Source organism: Natrix helvetica, assembly GCF_964273705.1.
Source record: "Natrix helvetica genome assembly, chromosome: 1".
NCBI classification, from domain to species: Eukaryota; Metazoa; Chordata; class Lepidosauria; order Squamata; family Natricidae; genus Natrix; species Natrix helvetica.
Window position 1 is genome coordinate 67,774,480 of NC_138548.1, and position 20,340 is coordinate 67,794,819.

Sequence of the window (20,340 nt, forward strand, 5' to 3'; positions counted from 1 at the left end):
TTTTTCAGAAATGGTTTGCCACTGCTTCATTTCTCAGGCTGAGAAAAATGACTGGCCCAAGGTCATCCCTCTGGCTTCATCCCCATGGTGGGACTAAAACTCACAGTGCCTAGCCCAATGCTTATACCAAACTGGCTCTCGTGAAGTAGTTAAAATTTCCGCAGCTTATTTTTGGTGCCTTAGACCAAATCAAAACAAGTAGTAATTTACACAGCAATATTAATCAGAGGGCTACAACTTTCCTTATTATCAACCGTTTAAGAGAACCTCTTTCATCAAACCAGAAGTGTACTGTATATTGTGAAGTTTTATAAGTACTCCGTATTATAATGTGATCACTATTAAAAACCTGTTTTTCTGTGTTACATTTATTACTTTAACATTCGATATCCAACCTTTCAAGGAAAGTTCTCAAGGCTCCACATCCCAAAGAAAATAAGGCTACAGTTTTTTATGTTTCATACAATGCTTTCCATTCACATATTGTTGAAGGACCAGAGGAAAACAGAGAAATGCAATATCTTTCCGAATGTGCATTGCAAGAAGGTCTATTGGGAAATGCAGAATTTACTTTTCACTAAATAATGGGAATTGGGATGAAAATATAACACTACGAGTAGCCTATGGGAAGAAGCCACTGCTTAAATAACCCTACAAATTAATGGCTACATATTGTTCTCAAAATAACACTAATCCGTTGCAAGTAAACTTGGATTTATTTAACCATTTTTGTACAGAACAGCCTTCACCTTCCATATATTCACTGGTGTTGATACAGCCTAAAAGGCAAGGGCTTTAAAACATTTCTGACCACAAATCTTCATTGATGTCATAAGGTGCTCACGAAGCAGTCTCCACTTATGATCAAAAACAGCAGCTTTATTCTACACATAGAAGCTAACACAAAAAAATTGTTGCAATACCTTTGACCGCACCTGCTTATAACAAACCATTCTGGAATCTGGATAGACCCAAAGATGCTTTTTTTAAGAGACAACTGGACTTTCTGTTTTTTCTTTGAAGACGTTTCACTTCTCATCCACATTTCGCTTCTCATCCAAGAACCTTCTTCATCTTGGATGAGAAGCGAAACATCTTCAAAGAAAAACCCGAAAGTCCAGTTGCCTCTTGAAAAAGGACCTTTGGGATAACTATGACCTGGATGACTGAGAATCTCCACAGACATCCTGGATAGAAAAAATTACCTCCAGATCAATGAATGCATATTAAGAGCATATTTGCATAAGTGGATAAGATAAAGAAGACCCAGTTCAAGCCCATCCATAACCAGACAAGTTCCCAGGGTGGCACAAGATCAATTATTATTCCTAGCACAGACAATATTGCAAGATTGGAGAGGGGGAGGCAGTACATACGGTCTTCCACTATGGGAGGGGAAATAGTATATAAATCCAGGAAATAAAATTAGAAATAAAAAAGAAAATGAATATCTCTTGAATTATCAGTGTGAACATTTATGCATCTGAGTCTTTTTTCCAAGGCCTTCATTACTGCCCCACCAAGTGCTAGTCTCTGCTTTCTTTTAAACTGCTGCTTCTTTCCTTTTGCTAATCAATCCTAAACCCCCCCCAAAAATTCACCCATTGTCACTTGGTTGCTGTTATCTATTGTCATTAGTTTGGCCTTTTTAATATTTAATCACAGGGTTTTTTCACTGTATTCCTTGACTTTCATTATTAGATATTTGCATATCATTTATGTTTCAGTTATCAGAGTACTATCATCCAATCAGGCAGATTAATGATGCTTTTCCCTTCCTATTTTGAAACTACACTCAGTTTCTTGCAATCTGTCCTCCCTCAATGTATATATTCAGTACATTGGTTCAATAGAGTGTACAACCTTCTCTCACTCCCTTGATAATCTGGAACTAGTTGTTACACCATGTTCTGTTTGGACTATGATTTTATGACCTAGGTCAGTGGTGGGCAACCTTTTTTTTCAACTGAGCCAAATCTCGCCAAAACCATGATTGAAATTTATTTTGAGAGCCACATTTTTAAAACCGAAAATACATAGGATGGTACACTGTTTTTAGTTTCAATAAACTCTGGCATTGAAGCATGCAAGTCTTAAAGCTGTCAAGTTGCAAGACCCTTGCACCCCCAACCCTTTAGAAAAAAAACCCAGGGTCTTCAAACCTGACAGCTTGAAGACTTGTGGACTTCAACTCCCAGAATTCTGAGAATTGAAGTCCACCAAGGGCATCAATCATATTAGCCTAGGGATCTGCAAAATTGGCTCTTAAGACTGGTGGACTTCAACTCCCAGAATTCTGAGAATTGAAGTCCACCAGTCTTAAATCAGCCAACTTTGCAGACCTCTGTGTTAGCCCAAAGCCTGGCGCTGGGTGGGCCTTGCTCCCCCATTGGTGGAGCCCCAAGAAGCGAGGAGGGAGAAAAAGAGACGGAGGCCAAGGAGCTTCCCCCCCCCGCCCCCTCCCAGCAAAAATCTAACTGGGGAGCCGGGCGGGCAGTAGCAAATTAACCGATCACGCAGCGTGATCGGCTAATTTGCTACTGCCCACCCGGCTCCCCGGTTAGATTTTTGCTGGGAGGGGGCGGGGGGAAGCTCCTTAGCCTCCGTTTCTTTTTCTCCCTCCTTGCTTCTCGTCCCCACCCGACTTCAGGATCCTCCCTAATCATTGTGGGTCAAAAAGAAAAAAGGGAAAGGGGCGCTTGTTTTGAAGTGCCCGAGAGGAGGGAGGGGAGCGGGCGCCCGGCACACAGAAGAGCCGCATTAAAATGTGTAAAGAGCCACGTGTGGCTCGCGAGCCGCAGCTTGCCGACCACTGACCTAGGTGTACATTTTGTGTGAAGACAATGAGATTTCATTTCATTTGCTAAATTATATGGCCAGTCAGCACCTTGTGACTCCGGTTGGTGTACAATAGGAAAACAGTTTAATACTACAGACAACATAACAATAGACATCTGGAGTAGAGTGGACCAATAATCTCTAAAAGAAGCCATGTGACACACTCCAAACTGCCGTTCCTTTCCATTAGTTCAAGACCCAGGAGAAAACCCCAATTTTGAGAGCTCTTTTAAACAAATCTTTGGGGGACATGTTTTTCCAGATGGCAGGCACTTCAACGGAGAAAGGCAAACTTGCTCGGTCCTATCAAATGAAACTCTTTACTGGATAGGGCCTGACGCATCCCTGATCATGTATGTTCTGGGATTTTCTCATTTTCCTAAGGACAATTGACATTTTAACATGGTTAATATAATCAAAGGCTTTTTATGTATTATGTATTAATTATGTATTAATTTCCTTTTGGGATTCTTTAGCTTTCTCACTTATTCAGCATTATGTTTTGGTTCCTCAGCCTTTTCTTAAACTATCTTGAATATCTAGCATGGTTGGGTTGTCTTGGTTAAGTTATTTTAGAACCCAATTTATTTCTATTTTTGTTAAGGTAGATGTTATTTCACTACCTTTGCCAACTGCCTGTTGATGCAAGGGGAAATGTCAAAAAAATGGATCATCAAACAAATCAATCCAGAGTTCTCACTGAAGGCAGAAATGATCAGACTCAAACTATCCTATTCTGGATACACTATGCAAAGTCTTAGCTCTCTGAAGCCCTAAATATGAGAAAGTTGGAAAGGAAGAAGAGAATGACTAGCAACTAGCCGATGGAGTCAGTTACAGTAGTGATAGGTGTTAGGGATGTAATCCTAGGCTTGGCTTGGCAATGTATATAAGCTATGATTGTTACAAATGTTACTGTTACTTTAAATGCTTAAGATATGTAATTGGCTTGTTACCTCATGCAGCTATGAGAGGGAGCCAGAATGACTGTTAGTTCTCTCTCTCTCTGTTTTGTTAGAAGCTGATCAGGTGTATTTTGAGGTATTGTGGTTTGCAACTGTTATCTACTTTGTGTGTTAAACTGAGACTATTTGATAACTGAATTACTGAACCGTGTATGACTTGGACTGTTAACCGGACTCTGAATACTTCTATATTTCTACATAGTAAACTACTATATTGTTATACTATTCAGCATCTCTGTATGCTGGTTTGTGCATGTTATTCCATATCACTCTCATTACGCTTCTCTGCATTCTCGCTCTCCTAACGGGGAGCTTAATTACTTAATAATAGGTATAGTATTGGGGAAGCTGAAGGACCAGTTAGGGACAGATGGTCATGGAAAAGACGTATCTACGTATGTATTACTGAAAATCAATGTAAAATTGATGAGACAGAAACAATCAATCAATCAAATTTATGAAATAAGAAAGCACCATGTTTTTATTCCAGAAATACACTGCTTCTTTATTAAATTAACAGCTATACTGAAAAGAAAGTTCTTAAATTTACAGAAAGTCTATCTGTCTGTCTATCATCTATCTATCTATCATCTATCTATCTATCATCTATCTATCTATCTATCTATCTATCTATCTATCTATCTATCATCTATCTATCTATCATCTATCTATCTATCATCTATCTATCTATCTATCTATCTATCTATCTATCTATCTATCTATCTATCTAATCCATCCATTCTCTAGAGCAGGAATTCCCTGGTCTGTGCACTGGCACTGGTCTGTGGCATGCCAGAAACTGGGCTGCGCAAACAAGTGAAGCCCCATCCGTGGAATGCAAGCAGCATGTAAAATCAGCCCCCTCCTCAGTCCACGGAAAAACCTCTCTCCACAGAACTGGTCCCTGGTGTCCAAAAGGTTGGGGGCCACTGCCCTAGAGATATTCTGTATAATACTTTAATAAGCCAAATGACAGAAATCCTGATTATAAAGAATCCAACCTTATGTGCTATTCGGTTTATTGAGATTTATTCCTAAAATGCACAGAACTGCAATCTTAGAAACAATATAGAGTTGAGATACCACCAGACAACCAGGTTTCAAAATTTTCAAAATACAAAAAAAAATGTTAATGTTTACCCAGTCTTATGAAAAATACTGTAAGGAGCTGCCACTGCCAAGCAATATCACTGTGCAGGAAGTCCACAATTGGAGTGGTGGGCTGTTTAACCATGAGTTTGAGAGAGTGAAGTGCCCCTGCAATTACATCAACAAGTGCCAAGTGTTCAATTTTTGATTACACAATCATGACCATGGGACTCTGCAATGGCCACAACTTGCAGACATAGGTACAATGTACATAGGTACATTGCAGACATAGGTATCAGACATAGGTACTATTTGTTCTGTACTGCTATTAATTTTGAGCAGAAGCTGAACTAATAGTTGTAAATTGAGGATTACCTATATTAATTTAGAACCCTTACTCTCAAGAGTATTTTCTGAAGATTAAAAGTAAAATATTCCAAACATTTATTTTATTTTACAATAAACACATTTGGAGGACCATTTTAACCATTTAAGATTCATCACTCAAAATTTGCATCATAGCACTATCACCGCATACAATTATTATTTTTAGATCATTGCAATGCCACTTTTGGGATCCATTAATTTTGATGGCTCTAAAAAAATTGTGATCTTTTCTTTAATGATATTGTTTAAACATTTCTCTAACATTATCAGGCTAATACAGGTGGTAAACTGAGGGCTACCTGTTTTTTTTTGTTTGTTTTTTTGTGGGGTTTTAATTGGTCCAGACATTGTTGCTGGCTTCATGTTGGCAATGAACCTAAAGCAAGTTGTGTGACTCAGTGACAGTTGCAGTCCAGACACTAGAAAGACAAAGAACTAATACACTGGAAAATTGTAGCTATGGATGACTTGAATAGTAAGAGATGCTGTGTATATCTATACAAAATTAATGGATTGAGTGCTCTTGCTTAAAGTAGCTATTTATCTTTATTATAGCTTAAAATATTTTTTGTCCATCTTTAAGGAGCAAAATCCATTCTAAAGCAACTTCCTCATTATAAATGGAGCAAAATATGAGTAAATCAATTGTAAAAGCAGACAATCAATGCAATTAAAATGCCAAAGTATTAAACATCCAATCACAACTGTAATCTCAGGCAGAGCAATTTGCTGATTCACACAACTTGATTCTGTCAGTTAAAGACCTAACAGCTGCATACATTCAACATGCAAAACTTTGTACATTTTAACCTTGGTTAGATTTTCTCTACTTGACCGTCTTTGTGTGTGATGAACAAACCCTGCCTAGTTGTCTATTTGTGGTTCACTGTACTGTGAAACTGGAAAATGGGTTACTTCAGTAATCCAGTTAAGTGTCTTGTGCAGATCCATTCAGGGAAAAGTTTGGGTAAATGAATGGCTCTTTAGAGCTTTCTTACAACCTGGAAATAATAGGCCCTAATGAATTCCAGATGGCTAGGCATTTCCTAAGTACAGGGCCACTTCAGAAAAGGTAGTTCTTTCATTAAAAAGAGATTGGGTTTATACATCACACTGGAGTATAATATGATTTGTTTGAGTTTGGCTTAACTCTGTTGTGTGAACCAAGCCATTATATTTATAAGCATTAATTTGGTATGTTTTGTGAACATAGCCAAATTTGGTTTCTTCAGTAAGCCATGGTTTACCAATGACTTAGGAAATCAATAGATGACATAGACATTTTTCTATGCATGCCATGAAATTTCACTGGGCTCCTTTGGGAAGAAAGGAAAATAAACTGAAGATAATTCAGTTATTCCTGAAATTGGTAACATTAGGGACTAAGACAAAAATTCTTACCTGGAATGGGCAAAAATAAACTCTCCTTTGCCACGTAATCATTTCTTGCTGTGGACAAGCAAATTTCATATAGCAGTTTTTTTCTGGTGGGTGGAAGGAACCAGGTGCAGATACAATCTCTGAGATTTTCAAAAATACAATGACTGTTCCATGTTTCTCTTGCAGAAGTACCCAACATAATTTTCATATCAAACCAAATTGACCCATGATCAGTGGTGGAATTCAAATTTTTTTACTACAGATTCTGTGGGCGTGGCTTGGTGGGTGTAAAAGGTTACTGCAAAATCCCCATTCCCTCCCAATCAGCTGCGATTCGGGAGGCCGAGAATCAGTGGTGGGTTGTAGGCAGTACGCCCCGGTATGGGCATACTGGAGCCTGCCCGGAGCACTGGGTACCGTTCCGGTATGGTGCTCTGGAGGGCCCACCAGCCCGCCCTAGCTCCTTACCTGTCCTTTTAAGTCTTTGGCGCTTCCACGCATGGCACGTATTGCGCCTGCGCGATGTTCCACCAAGAAGCTGTGGAGCATCACAGAGGCTTGCGGAGGTGTCGCAGGCAGGTACGACGCACGCGCACGCCGTGCGTATCCATGTGGGTGACGCCGGGCCCGTTCCAACCATACTGATTGGAACAGGATCCAGAACCCACCACTGCCGAGAATAGATGGGGTCATAGATGGGGTCAAGAGGTGGTATATACCAGTTCTCTGAACAACTCAAAATTTCCGCTACTGGTTCTCCAGAACTGGTCAGAACCTGCTGAATAACACCTCTGCCCATGATCCTAAATACCAGCCTTTTCCTGAAAATTCTTCTAAGGGAAATCTGGCACCTTTCTGAAGTGTTGAGACTGCAGTTCAGAGGATTTCCTAGCCAGGCAAACTAAATGCCCTGCTGGCTTGGATTTCCTGGAGTTACAGTCCACTATGAGAGAAGCTGGTTTAAGTATCTAATTCTCTAACAGTAATCTCATTTTCTCCATAGAACATTTGTACACTGAATCCTGTTTAGAAATTTAATCAACAAGATATCGGTGAACTAGTAACATAAGCAGCTAAATACAACTAAATCTGTATTAGCAGAATCTGGGTACTGGCCAGTAAGTGGTAACAGCCAAAGGATTTTTAACTATAGGAAATAAAGTAATATTAATGGTTCAAGTCTGGATAGAGTTGGACTAATTACATCGCGTCAAGGTCACCAAGAGTTAAAAGGAATGGGATTGCAGCCATTAATAATCATTTTCAAAAGACCATGCAGTAAAAACTATCAATCCTGATACAATTCCATAATATTTTATTTATTATCCCGAAGGTCTCTTGATGGATGTCTTTACTTATAAGTAAAAAATGAATAAAATATTCATAATAAAATAACTTCAACCAAGAATTTTACTAAAATGGTTTAATAAAGAAGTATTTGGATTTAGTAGTTTATTTCTGGATGGAAAATGTATATTCAGAACAATTTATTTACCCAATTAGTTTTCCCCCCCATTTGTATACTTCTCAAACAAGGACCAGTGTTTATAAACCAGTGGAATTAATTTTGTTATCAATGTTATTACATTTATCAGTAGATCAGAATAATTGGGTGGGATGGAACGGAAGTAAGAGTCAAAGATCGAAAACTGAAATGTATTTTTAACTTTTGCTTAACCTGGTAAGGAGAAAGCAGCAACTCTCCAATTTAAGGAATGGTATAGAGAGATAATCTGGAGTGAATTTGCAAGTTTAGTTTGAAGAGAACATTAAGAATGAAATTACTTCTGTGATCTTGTTCTGAAGATCTAATCTATTATAGGATTAGCAGTTGCATGATGTTTCATGCTACCTGTTTTGTTTTTGTACAGGTAGTCCTCAATTTAGGACTGCAATTGGGAATGAAATTTTTGTTTTAAATTATGATGATTGATAAGTCAAAGTATCCACTTGACCAGAACTAATTTTACAACTGTTAAAGTCTTAGCAACCATTGGTAAGAAAAATTCCCTCTCCCAAGGACATCAGCTGCCCGAGAGAAACCCAATTTAGGTGCCTTAAAAAGAAAACTACAAACACTAGCGGATCAAATGCAGAACAGGGCTATCCAGATGTACTATCTTTAAATGGCTTCAAAAGTCTAGTCTAGAATCAGATAGAAAATACTAAAAGTAGCCATAAGACATATATCATCCTTATGACCTAGTTACCTGCGGGATCGCATCTCACCTCATACATCCCTGCGACCAATCCGCTTTCACAGGGAGGGACTCCTCCGGGTGCCGTCCACTAAGCAGTGTCAACGGGCGGCGCCCAGGAGCAGAGCCTTCTCTGTGATGGGCCCAACCCTCTGGAATGACCTCCCCCCCCCGATATTAGAACTACCACAGACCTCCGCTCCTTCCGACAGAAGCTTAAGACCCACCTGTTCCAGTTAGCTGGCTTAACCGATTCATAGTCCCATTTAACCTCCTGGCAAACATCTTATTGGGCAGTTTTTAAGGGTATTTTAATGTTTATTTGTATTTTATTTTGCATATTGTACAGTCTACATCCTACCTCCTCCGCGTACCTATTTGTATATTTGTATATTGAATGTATATCTATATTTTGTATTATACTGTTTTAATATGACTGTACACCGCCCCGAGTCCTGTTTAGGAAAGGGTGCGGTTTAAAAATTTAATTAAATAAATAAATAAATAAATGTTATCCTTATGCATTCCCAGATGCATCTCACTTACAAAAAATGTTGACTGAGGCAGGTCTGATCCAACAAAAGTTTTCTTTCTTTCTAGGGTTTCATGAAGAGCCATATTGTCTGGACCAGGGGTGTCAAACTCAAGGCCCAGCGGCTGGATCCAGCCCATGGGGTACTGGACTGCGGAGCCACCTTGGAAACAGCGAATGATTGGCCCACAGTACTTCTGCCAGTGAAAATAGGCTCCTGAGCTCCGTTTTCAGCTGCCACAGACTCCTGCAACTCTCTGCCAGTGAAAATGGAGCTCTGTTTTCACTGGCAAGAGGGTTGCAGGAAGCCGTAGCAGCTGAAAACGGAACTCGGGAGCCTATTTTCGCTGGCAGAGCCCTTGGGCCATCACAGGTGCCCCCAACAGGAGTGATGCTGCGTTGGCCACACCCACCCTGGCCACGCCCACCTGAGGTCAAACACAACTCTGATGCAGTCCTCAATGAAATCAAGTTTGACACCCCTGGTCTGGACCTTGATCTGTTACTGAAGCTGCTGATCAGTGGGAAGAAATGGATGCTCTCAGGAAGACAGTCAACATCTGGGCAAGCCATTAATATGAAGAAGTGTTTCTTCCAGAGATAAAGATCAACTTGTCAAACCACATCCCTACTGAAAAGTTAAAGAACTGAAACATTTGTCAACCATTCTTTAAACTATCTGAATCAGAAGAAAAAACATTTAAATATGCATAAATATTTTGATAGGATTGTCTTCTATATGAAAAATTTGAAAATGAAGCAAATATTAGAAAACAATCTTGTTCTCGCTAGCCTGAACTAAATCCAGTATGATCCTTCCTGCCACTGTATTACACCTTTTGAGAATATTTCTTCTGGGAAATTCCAAAATTCTTCATACATGCTCTTTGCTTCTGCTGTGCTGCCTCACCAACATATTGGAGAAAAAAAATATGTGATTTTTCCCTATCATAGGAAGTGAAAAGGACTCATTGCGATCACTTAACTGTTGTAGTGATGAACACTGCAACCATCATAAATATGAATCACTTGCCAAGCACCTGAATTTTGATGACATGACAATAGAGATGCTACAAGTGTGAAGAACACTCACATCACATTGTTCAGTCTCACTGTAACTTTGGATGGTCACTAAATGAGCTGTTGTAAGTTGACTATAAAGATATTTTAGTAAGTTAGGAAAACCATGCCAAACAAGGTCTCTGGTATTTGTTCTTAAACTTTAATAATAGCCTCTGGGTCATATCACTGTGAGACCCTAGAACCGTGATGGGAACCTGTGGCACACAGAGCCATTTGTCAGGGCATGTGAGGCGCCCTCCGGCCCTACAGGCAAACCGGAAGGACATCTAGTTACTCACAGGACTGTTTTTCGCCCTCAGAGTCTTCATGGGCCTTCAGGCGGCTTCCCTAAAGGCTGTGGAGGGCGAAAAACAGTCTTACGGACAAACTGGAAGTCACCATTCCTGAACCTCCGGGTCCCCCGAAGATCTGTTTTTCGCCCTCTGGAGGCTGCAGGGAAGGACAGCCATGGGAGGCTGTTTTCACCCTCCCCAGGCTCCTAGCAAGCCTGTGAAGCCTAGGGAAGGCAAAAAATCTGCAGCAAAAGCAGGGGGGGGGTGTCGCTGATCATGTGCGTGCTGGGGGGTCGCGCACATAGCCTTTTTGGTGTGGCGCATGACCCCTCCTGTGCCCCCCCTGCTTTTGGCACGGCAGCCATCACTGCCCTAGAATAAAGCAGTCAGCAATTTTCGAGCCTTTGCCCAACTATCTCAAAGGTAATTTTTTTTCTGGATTTCTTTTTCTCTTTATCAAATCTCACTTTCCTTTTCCACCAAAACTGATACAGCTAATAAACACTTCTCTGATCTCAATTACTTATGGTCAACTGGACTTCACCTTCAACATATGACAGTGATGCATAAGGAATGGTATACGATGCTGCTGAGGGGTCAGATGCCGTCAGCTGGAGAAGGAAAACACCATTTCCACATCCCAGCCAATTGCCTTATATCACCTATAGCCAAGCCTCACGCACAGGCTGGAGTCAAGATGAAAACACATCATAAGAACATACTAGGAAAATAGTTGTGGCATGACTCTTCCATGGTTAAGACTACAAGAGGAAAGTTTCTCAAATTCATTGTTTTACACCCGTGTTTTTCAATCTCAGTAACCTAAAGATGTGTGAACTTTTAACTCCCAGAATTGAAACTGAAACCCACATATTCTAAGAATTCTAGCTGGGGAATTCTTGGAGTTGAAATCCAGGCATCTTAAAAGTTACTGAGATTGTGAAAGACTGGTCCTACACACAGCCTCTGGCATTTATACCCAGCATATCCAGAGGCTGGGGATTTGGAAACAAATGAACACCACATTAGGAATGCTAGCAAAGACTTTAGTATTCTTTCAGTCACTCCTTAGAAATGCACGCCAACATTGAGCAGCCTCCTCAATTCTAACTTCCTGTAGAATTGAGAAACGCCTCGCCACCCCACGTGGGGAGAGAAGGGAAAAAATGCTGGTTACTTGAATGAAAATCGGAATGCAAGACAGGAATGCATGCCCAGGATAGGAAACTCAACCAGCGTAGAGAAACATTGCGTAAGGATTAAGAGCGATCTACTCTCATCCCAGATCAAAGACACTGGTTACTTAATCGTCCCGGCTGGTCCACATTGCACCATTCGTCTTCAGCAGCAAAGCAACTTTTGGCTGAATTACGTGATTCAAGCCGGGCAGCCCCGACTTCCACGCAAGACACAGATTTCTAGAATAGTAGCTTGTGTAACAGAAGGGGAAGAGTTGCTCACGTCCCAAGGGTGAGAAAAATCTTCCCAGCTTTTGGACAAAAGGGAAGGACTTCAAGAGAGAATACAGCTTTGGGGTTGTTGTTGTTGTTTTTACAAAACTTTGCTCCACTATTCCTGACTTCCCGTTCACCCCCCACCCCACCCCCGTGTACATGAAGTACTCAGCCGCTTCAAAGTCTCAAGAGCCCCCCCCCTCCGGAGAAGAGCGGGTGCGTGTTGAGTTGTGCAGAACACCAGATATCCCTCCGCTTCCACCGTGCAACACTTCAACAACACACACACAAATATCGAGGGAAGGGCGAACTATTTTCAGGAAACTAGCTCGTACCAGGCCCCGGGCGGTGGAAATCAATTGGCCGTCCAGGAAGGGAGCGGGGATTAGAGAATTGATTACGATTGTCCTTCCCCTTTTCGTTTTTGGCGTCCGGAAAGCTAAACCTCCCCCCCCCCCCGCACACACACTTATGAAAGAATTCTTGCAGTGTCGGCAGGAGGGCGACTCAAGAAGCTCCATTCCGCAAACTGATAATCTGAGATTGATCGCCGGTGCAGACTCGGGTCTCACGGCTCCTTTCAAGCTCCTCCCTTTGGAAGTCGGCTCAGGGCCCGATCCGTGCGGGCCTACAAAGCCTCTAGCAAAGGTGGGGGGAGCGCAGCTCCCTCTCTCCCTCCCTCTGCGCTTAGAGCAGTGCACTTAGTCAAAGACCCGTCCACTACCCAACTAAACGTGCTTGAGCTACAGTACACAGCTTTTCCGGGCGGGAGGAGGCGCAGGACCCTATCCCTTCAAGGGGGTTGGTTGTATGTGCTTGGGAAGCGGAAAGGAGCTCTACCCCCCCCTCGACGGCTCCCCGCTACCAAGTCCAGTGGATTAGCTACGGACCGTGCCAGCGCGCTGCTCTGTGGCACTTTTTTCAGAGCGAGCGAAGCGGGCCGGAGCTGCCTCTCCCGCCCCCACCGCGGTCTGCAGCCGTGGGCTCGCGCCTCTCCCCGGACAGCGGGTTCCCCGTCGCCCCTTTGGCCAAGACCGAGATCGCCTTTGGCCTCCCGAGCCTTGGCGGCGGAAGGAGCTTAAAGTCAACGCTTCCGCCCAGTTCTCCCGAAGGAGGGGGCCAAGCCAGGCGCTGGGGGAAAGCGCCGCGGTTCCTTCTGGGGGTTGGGACGCCCTTGCTAAAGTTGCTTTTCTTGTGCTCCGGAGAAGGGAAGAGAGAGCCCTGCTCGTTCGTCCGCTTGGCTTCTTCCTTCTCAACCACCAGCTGCTGGTGACGCATCCGCCATCCCCTCGTCTCCGGGCTGCTTTAAAATACACCCTCCCCCACTTTCCCCCCCCCCCCATCTTCCCTCCTCCCTTCTTCCCTCCCTCTTCCTCTCGCTCCGGGCTGAATTAGTTCCTCTCCCAGTGTGGCGTCTGCTGGCTCCCAGAGCTCGTTTCTTCTCCTTTTTTTTCGCGCGCTCTGCAATTTGGAGCCGCCGGTTCCTGCTTGCGAGTCTGGAGGAATTTCTGTGACTCCCCTTTTCCTTTCTGGCAGCGAGAGGGAACGGCGGCGAAGGCCAGTGTGCGGATGAAGGACCTGCTGCAGTAGCGGGCAATGAGGGCTCCTGTCCGGGTGCAGCTGCAGCCCCACAAGGACATTGGTCGGGAGCTGCGCTGCAGCTGAGCGAAGGGCTCCGGCTCGTCACCCCCGCCGCGATCGGCGACGGCCACCCTTTTTCAAGCGGGGGAAAAAAAGAAAGCAGAAGCTGCGATCGGTGCCGCTGACCCCCCCCCCCCCTTCGCCGCAAAAGCCAGTCTGAGTCTCCGGAGGAGAAAGGCTGCTGTTTTACCCCACACATACACACACCCCACTCAAGGATTGAGGCCATTCTGGCGGAAGGGTGCGAAGGGGGGCTAGATCTGGGTTTTAACAATGGTGGGGCTTCTGGCGAGCTCCTGCTGCGCCCTGGCCGCGTCGGTGCTGCTCCATCCCGGTTTCGGATCTCGGTGAGGAAAAAATGAACGAAGAGACGGCGAATTCTAACCATGAGTAAGTTGCCTTTCGTCTCTCCTGTGAATGGGTTGGTTAAGAGGACGGTCTCTTTCCCTGGTGGCCCCCGTTGCCCTGCAGCTTTTTTTTTCTAGCCGAAATGCCTGTCTTTTGCCTACTTATCTATAGGAAATCTCGTTTTATTCGCTTGCTTTTGGAAAGTCACGACAGTCTGGGATCTGGCGGGGGGGAGGGGGGAGATGTTTATGCTTATCCCGGATTAGCAATGGCCTGTACTCCGCCTCTTGATTAATCTTTTTTGTTTTTCATGTGCATGTTTTATATTTCGAGTAAAGTGTGGGAGCTTCTTCATCCCGTAGGAAACTGGCCCTAAATTTTAATTGGATGAGTCAGTCAGTATAAATATTGTTAAACCTTCCCCTGAAGCTTAATTTTATAATGAGCTGTTAAGACTTTTTCTCCATTAACTAGAAATTGGAATAAAGAGGATGTTTAACGTATTTACAACAATCGATTTCTAATCGGAAGTAAGCCCCTTTGAGTTCATTCCCAGATGAGCGGGTTTTAGTATTATGGCATTCAAGGGTCTGCAGAATAGCAATTTTCAAAACATTTGTTGAGAGAAAAGTGCCACATCTTTTATATATTAAAAAAGGAAAGCACGCTAGCCTTGTCACAGATCCTGAACTTGCCCAATTCTTTTAGGCAATGAACAATGTTGACATTACCTATGACACCTACCTTTTTAAATAGTTACTGTTATTTTAAGGAATGGATATCATTTATTGGATATAGTTCGAATTATGAAAAAGCATTCTTCCGGTAATGATAATTCCCCCCCCCCTCCCCAAATGTCTGCGGTAGTTAAATGTTAAAAAATAATTCTTGGGTTTGGGTGGGGAAGGGACACTTGTCACTTACAGATGCTCTTCCGAATAAAACAATAATCCTTTAAGATCTGTCAGTCAGAGCCTTCTTTTGTTAATTATGTGCTTTATTCTTAAACTAAAACGACAGGGGGTTGAACTTAGGGTGCAATAGACAAAGTACAAAACATTGTACCCAGCTAGTTGATAAGGTGAAGTGTTGCAATACTGCTAGAACTGCGAGGGAAGCAGCCGCCGCCATATTTTCTTTTTTGTGAATTGTTCTAATTTGCATACCACAGTTTTCATTCATAAAAAAATAATTAAACATTCGCCACGTTTGCCATTGCTGGTCCTCCTTGCCAGGGAGTGGACTTTTTGTAGAATAGTAGAAAAAGATGATTAATCGGTAACAAAAGTCAGGATTCTCTGGTTTTTTGTGTTGAAAAATGCTGCTTCTCTGGTTGTTGACACTGTTATGTGGGAAATATCAGCTCGGGAAGTGCTGAGAGCACGTGATCCACTCCATTCATAAAATACCTGGCTGGCCATTCACAATGCAGTGCACTGTCTACATGGAGCAATTTCCAGATCAAACCTGATTATTATTTTTTTGAGGAAGATAATACATCTTACTATGAACATCAGCATTACTTTTGCTGGCAATGCATAGAAAGTAGTATGCTTTGAAAAGAATTTTTAAGGGAATTTCAGTAAAACAGTAATGTCACTGGGGGTTGCTGCTCTTTATATTAAAGTGCATAATATTCCAGTATATGCTTCATTTTTAAAACATGGCACATCTAACAGTAGTTGTAAATGAGGGACAAGTGGTTGTATGAAAGTGGCTTGAAGAGTTATTAATTAAGAATTAAAATGTTTGACTGCAATTGTGCAGTTCTTGGCTGATGCACTTTATACAGCCTATTTTAATTTAATAAATTTTAATATATTTGGCAATGAAAATTTTATTTAATAAATAGTTGTGTTTATGCTTCTCTCAATTGTCAGTGAAGCATTTTCAGTAAAATTCCGGGATGAAATAAACTATTATAATATAAAATATGTTGTTGAAAAGATTTTTTGTTAGTGGCACATTTATTCTTCTTTTGTTCTTACAACATACAGATGTACCATAGAAGAAAGTGCTAGAAGATCCTATTTTGGTTGTTGTCAGATTGGATCCCTTAGTGTGTCATTAGTTTGTTGGTCATATCCTGAGTTGTTATTCTACTGATTCTTCACAATATATTATAGTTAAAAGGGCTCTAGGTTGTTAGTTGTTATTCCATCCATTCTTAAAAAGACTGCTTTTTTTCCTGAATGTTGCAATCAGTGATTGTAGTTAATATTAATACACATAAATTTTGTATTCAAAAGCTCAAATTCTATTGAATTGTGCATATCTATATTGTCCACACTTTGTTATTAAAATACATATCTATTAAATATTCTACTAGGCGCAGTTAGAAGTAGGTTCTAATATAACAAAAGTGTATGTGTATGTACACACATACACACTTAATCCAAAGAATTTGCCATGAATAGCCAGTAATATTTTCCAGTGAGCATTTTTAAAAAACTTTTCTGGCTATTTATTTATAGTTATACGAGATTTTTTTTAAAACAACAACAACAGAGAACTGCCAGAGCATTTTACTCGGCCAGAGAAAACATTTTATGGTTGAATAATGCTGTGCATTATGTGAACAGAATTGACAAATACTTGCTAATTCAAGCTTGCATTGTTCGTTTAAATATCCAGATCATAGCAGTGATTTTTTTTTAAAAAATACTGCTTGCTTTAAAGGATCCATACTAGTGGCAGTTTTCGTGGTATTCTGCAATTGGATTCATTAGAAGCTAGTATTTTTGCCGATCAACTATTTTTGCTCATGCAGTTAAAATGGGACTATTGATTTTAAATAATTGATGTTGTGAAGGGCATTTTAGGAAAAAGTATTTTGAATTATAGATCCATCTTAGCACACCTTTACCTGGTTTCTTTTTAGTTTTTACTTCAAGCTGTCCCAAAGTGCCATCCTAATTCATTCAGACTTTATTCCTAAAAAACATTTTATTACCAAAGTATAGTATTCTTAGGTTATGAATGAGAGGATAAAAATGTAACTATTTCCCTCCTATTCTTTCAGTAAAAATTCTGAAACTTACTGTTTTATTTTCTTGTTCTCACATAAACCTGGTTGTGTACTGTTAATCATATACAGTTGACAATTAGTGAAAGGACAGATCCTGCTCTCATTTCTATCGCGTTTGTTCTCTGACTTTGCAATGTGTCAGAAAGTCTGACTTTATTATTAAGGGTGCGATATACTTTGTTAACATTACTTGCAAAGATTTGGCTCAGAATCATGCAAGGGTCGGAGGGTAACTGAAAGAACTACGCTAAATATCTTAAAAAATGAGGACAACTATTTGAATTGCTGTTGTAGGTTGGAACTAATGTAGCTTTCCCAGCTGCACCCAGATTTTACGATCCAGCTATTATTATGACATGACTTTCAAGGAGTGTTTATTGTACATTTACAGAAGAACTAAAATGTTGATATTGCACACATTTCATTGATAATGAAATTTAATCTACATTGACATTTTGTGTGTTCACTGGTTGTATGAAGTTTTAGATTTAAAATATAAAGATGTGTGTACTTAATAAATTTATTCCAATAATAAATAGCAGCATATGTATAAATCACATTTAATATATCAGTATACCATTTTGTGATATAGACAAATGAAAAGTTCTGTAATGGCAGTAAACACTCAAACATGTATCCATATTAACTATTAATTTGCATTATATGGAGAGATAATTTACTTAACTGTATATTTATTTATAAAATTGATCAGCTAAAGGCCATCTTACCATAGGGCAGTGCTTCTCAATTATTTTCTGTCATGCCCCCCCCTAGGAAGAAGAAAACATTTCGCGCCCCCCGCGCGACTGTAAATAGTATCATTTGTCTATAAAATTGTTATAAGTACACCTCTGCATAACACTGTATCCTTATTAACGTATAAGAGAATAAAAAAAGAAAGAAATGTGGATCAATTTACAACAAAGAATAGCTTTATTAACTGTAGCAGAAAAGATTTAAAGGAGCACAGGATTTAAAGGAACACAATATTAAAAAAAACTTTAACCAGCAAAACAAAAATATATAAAATAATTTGAGCTGAGCCCCCCTTTACGGAGCCTCGCGCCCCCCCTGGGGGACCCGCCCCACTATTTGAAAAGCACTGCCATAGGGTAATTCTGGGTGGCTTGCAGCCATAAAAATATGTCTATACATATACATTTTTTAAAAAATCAAACATTAAAATCTAAGGACATATATAAGTTAATATATAAGGAACACTCAACCTTATGGCATGTATTATTAATGCAGCTATTGCAAGATGTCTTCAGAAAAACTCTGTAGTCAATAAGTTGCAAACAGAATATTTGCAATGAAAAGAACATGAAAATTAGGAGGAAAGGTAAAAGATAAGTAGCACTAAAATCAGTATAAGCCGAAGGAAAAAATAAATGGGTAAAAATGATCTGTTAACTTGAAGTAAGGAAACTGAGGTTATAAATTGCACGTTATAAATGGCATCTATTTATGTCATTTCATGTAGTAATTATTGTAAAGGAACATTTATATTAGGTGTAATAAATTTTAAAATTTCAACATCTTTGTAAATATTTAATTGGAATAGAGCCTGCTGAAGTTAGTACTGTGTTGTAAACATTTTGACATCTGAAAAACACTAAATACAAACCATTTTTTAAGAATATTTGGTATTTATAAAATTGGCATTCAAAGCAGAGTTCAGCTAAAGGATGAAAACAATGACATTCCTACATAAACCCCATTTATTTTGACTATTTTTTTATTTGAAATGTACTTTCCTTGCATTATAGTAGCTCTTGAAACCCCCTCAAGACTTTACATGGGATCATTTTTTCTGATATTGATAAGAGTCTTATGAATACCTTCTACAAAGGTATAAAATAGGAAATAGTAACTTAACCACATTTAAATACTTCTTTTTTAAAATGGAAAACAGTAGTTAGAGTGGTGGCATAGCCCAGTATGGTTTCAAGTGCCGTGGGAGATGCAATTCCAAATCTCTCTTAACAACACTGAATATTGTAATGTTTACTTTTGAATATTGTGCATCAGGTCTACAGTTTTACTTAAATTTGTAGTACAGTAGTCCTCCAGTTATGACCACAATTGAGCCCAAAAATTATGTTGCTAAGTGAAACATTTGTTAAGTGACTTTGCTCCATTTTACAACTTTTCTTGCCATATTTGTTAAGTGAATCATTGCATATGTTAAGTTAATAACATGGTTGCTAAGTGAATCTGGATTCCCCATTGCTTGTCAGAAGGTTGGACAAGCTGATCATGTGACCCTAGGATACTGCAACCGTCATAAATAGGAACCACTTGCCAAGCATTTAAATTTTGATCACATGACCATGGGGATGCTGCAATGGTTGTGTCAAAAATGGTCACGTCACTTTTTTTCAATGCTATTATAACTTTGAACAGTCACTAAATGAACTGTTCTACGTCGAGGATTACCTCTATAAATAAAGGACTGATTCGATTCAAATGAAAGTAAATTCAAATCTTTATCAAGTCAAGTTTAATTCCTAGCGACAGGAAATATGGAAAGAACTCAAAATAGGCATTTCACAGTGTTACATGCTTCACATGTTACATACTTCTACTTCACATGAATACTTTTGAATGCCTTGCACAGCAAAGCATAATCCTGACAACAGAGACATAGCCATGTTGACTTTTTAATGGGATGATGGAAGTGGTTTGCCATTACCTGCCTGTAGGATATTTTTAACAATCTTGTCAACTTTGTAAGGATTTCGTAATAGTCTCGCATTCAGACATTAATCTTGTGTGACCCTGCTTAACTGTTTCAGGATCATCCAAGATTGCCAGAGTGCTGCTATTTGCTGAAACTGAAAGATACTCATCCTCATTGAAATTAAAATAAACAAATTGGGAAACGTCTTTAGTCTATTAGTCTTTAGTTTCTTAGAGCAAGTTTAATAAATAAAAGCAAAGATAAAAATGCTCTTATTTCAATCTGTCATGTTAAAACATTCTGGCTCGTTAAAAGGAATTAAAATAAATCATTTTTAAAAAGCATGAATTTGCCATATTGACCCTTTGAGTGTAATCGCTAAAAATAACGGTTGCATAAGTCTTTCATTCAGATTTTCATTTAGACCATTGGCTTCTTATTT

At 40.2% G+C, this 20,340-nt stretch overlaps 1 protein-coding gene and 1 long non-coding RNA gene across 2 annotated transcripts in view; one reads left to right on the forward strand and one right to left on the reverse strand.

The window, feature by feature from the left end:
• Window positions 1-12,738, reverse strand: part of LOC309394601 — a 44,755-nt gene extending 32,017 nt beyond the window's left edge. The window contains exon 1 of the long non-coding RNA XR_014175754.1: window positions 12,534-12,738. This is a non-coding gene — a long non-coding RNA (uncharacterized lncRNA). The remainder of the gene's footprint in view (window positions 1-12,533) is intronic.
• A 341-nt stretch (window positions 12,739-13,079) lies between these two features.
• Window positions 13,080-20,340, forward strand: part of SPRED1 (sprouty related EVH1 domain containing 1) — a 99,111-nt gene continuing 91,850 nt past the window's right edge. Inside the window, exon 1 of the mRNA XM_081937310.1 lies at window positions 13,080-14,229. Within this exon, the coding sequence (XP_081793436.1) occupies window positions 14,198-14,229 (32 nt within the window). The 5' untranslated portion in view covers window positions 13,080-14,197. The remainder of the gene's footprint in view (window positions 14,230-20,340) is intronic.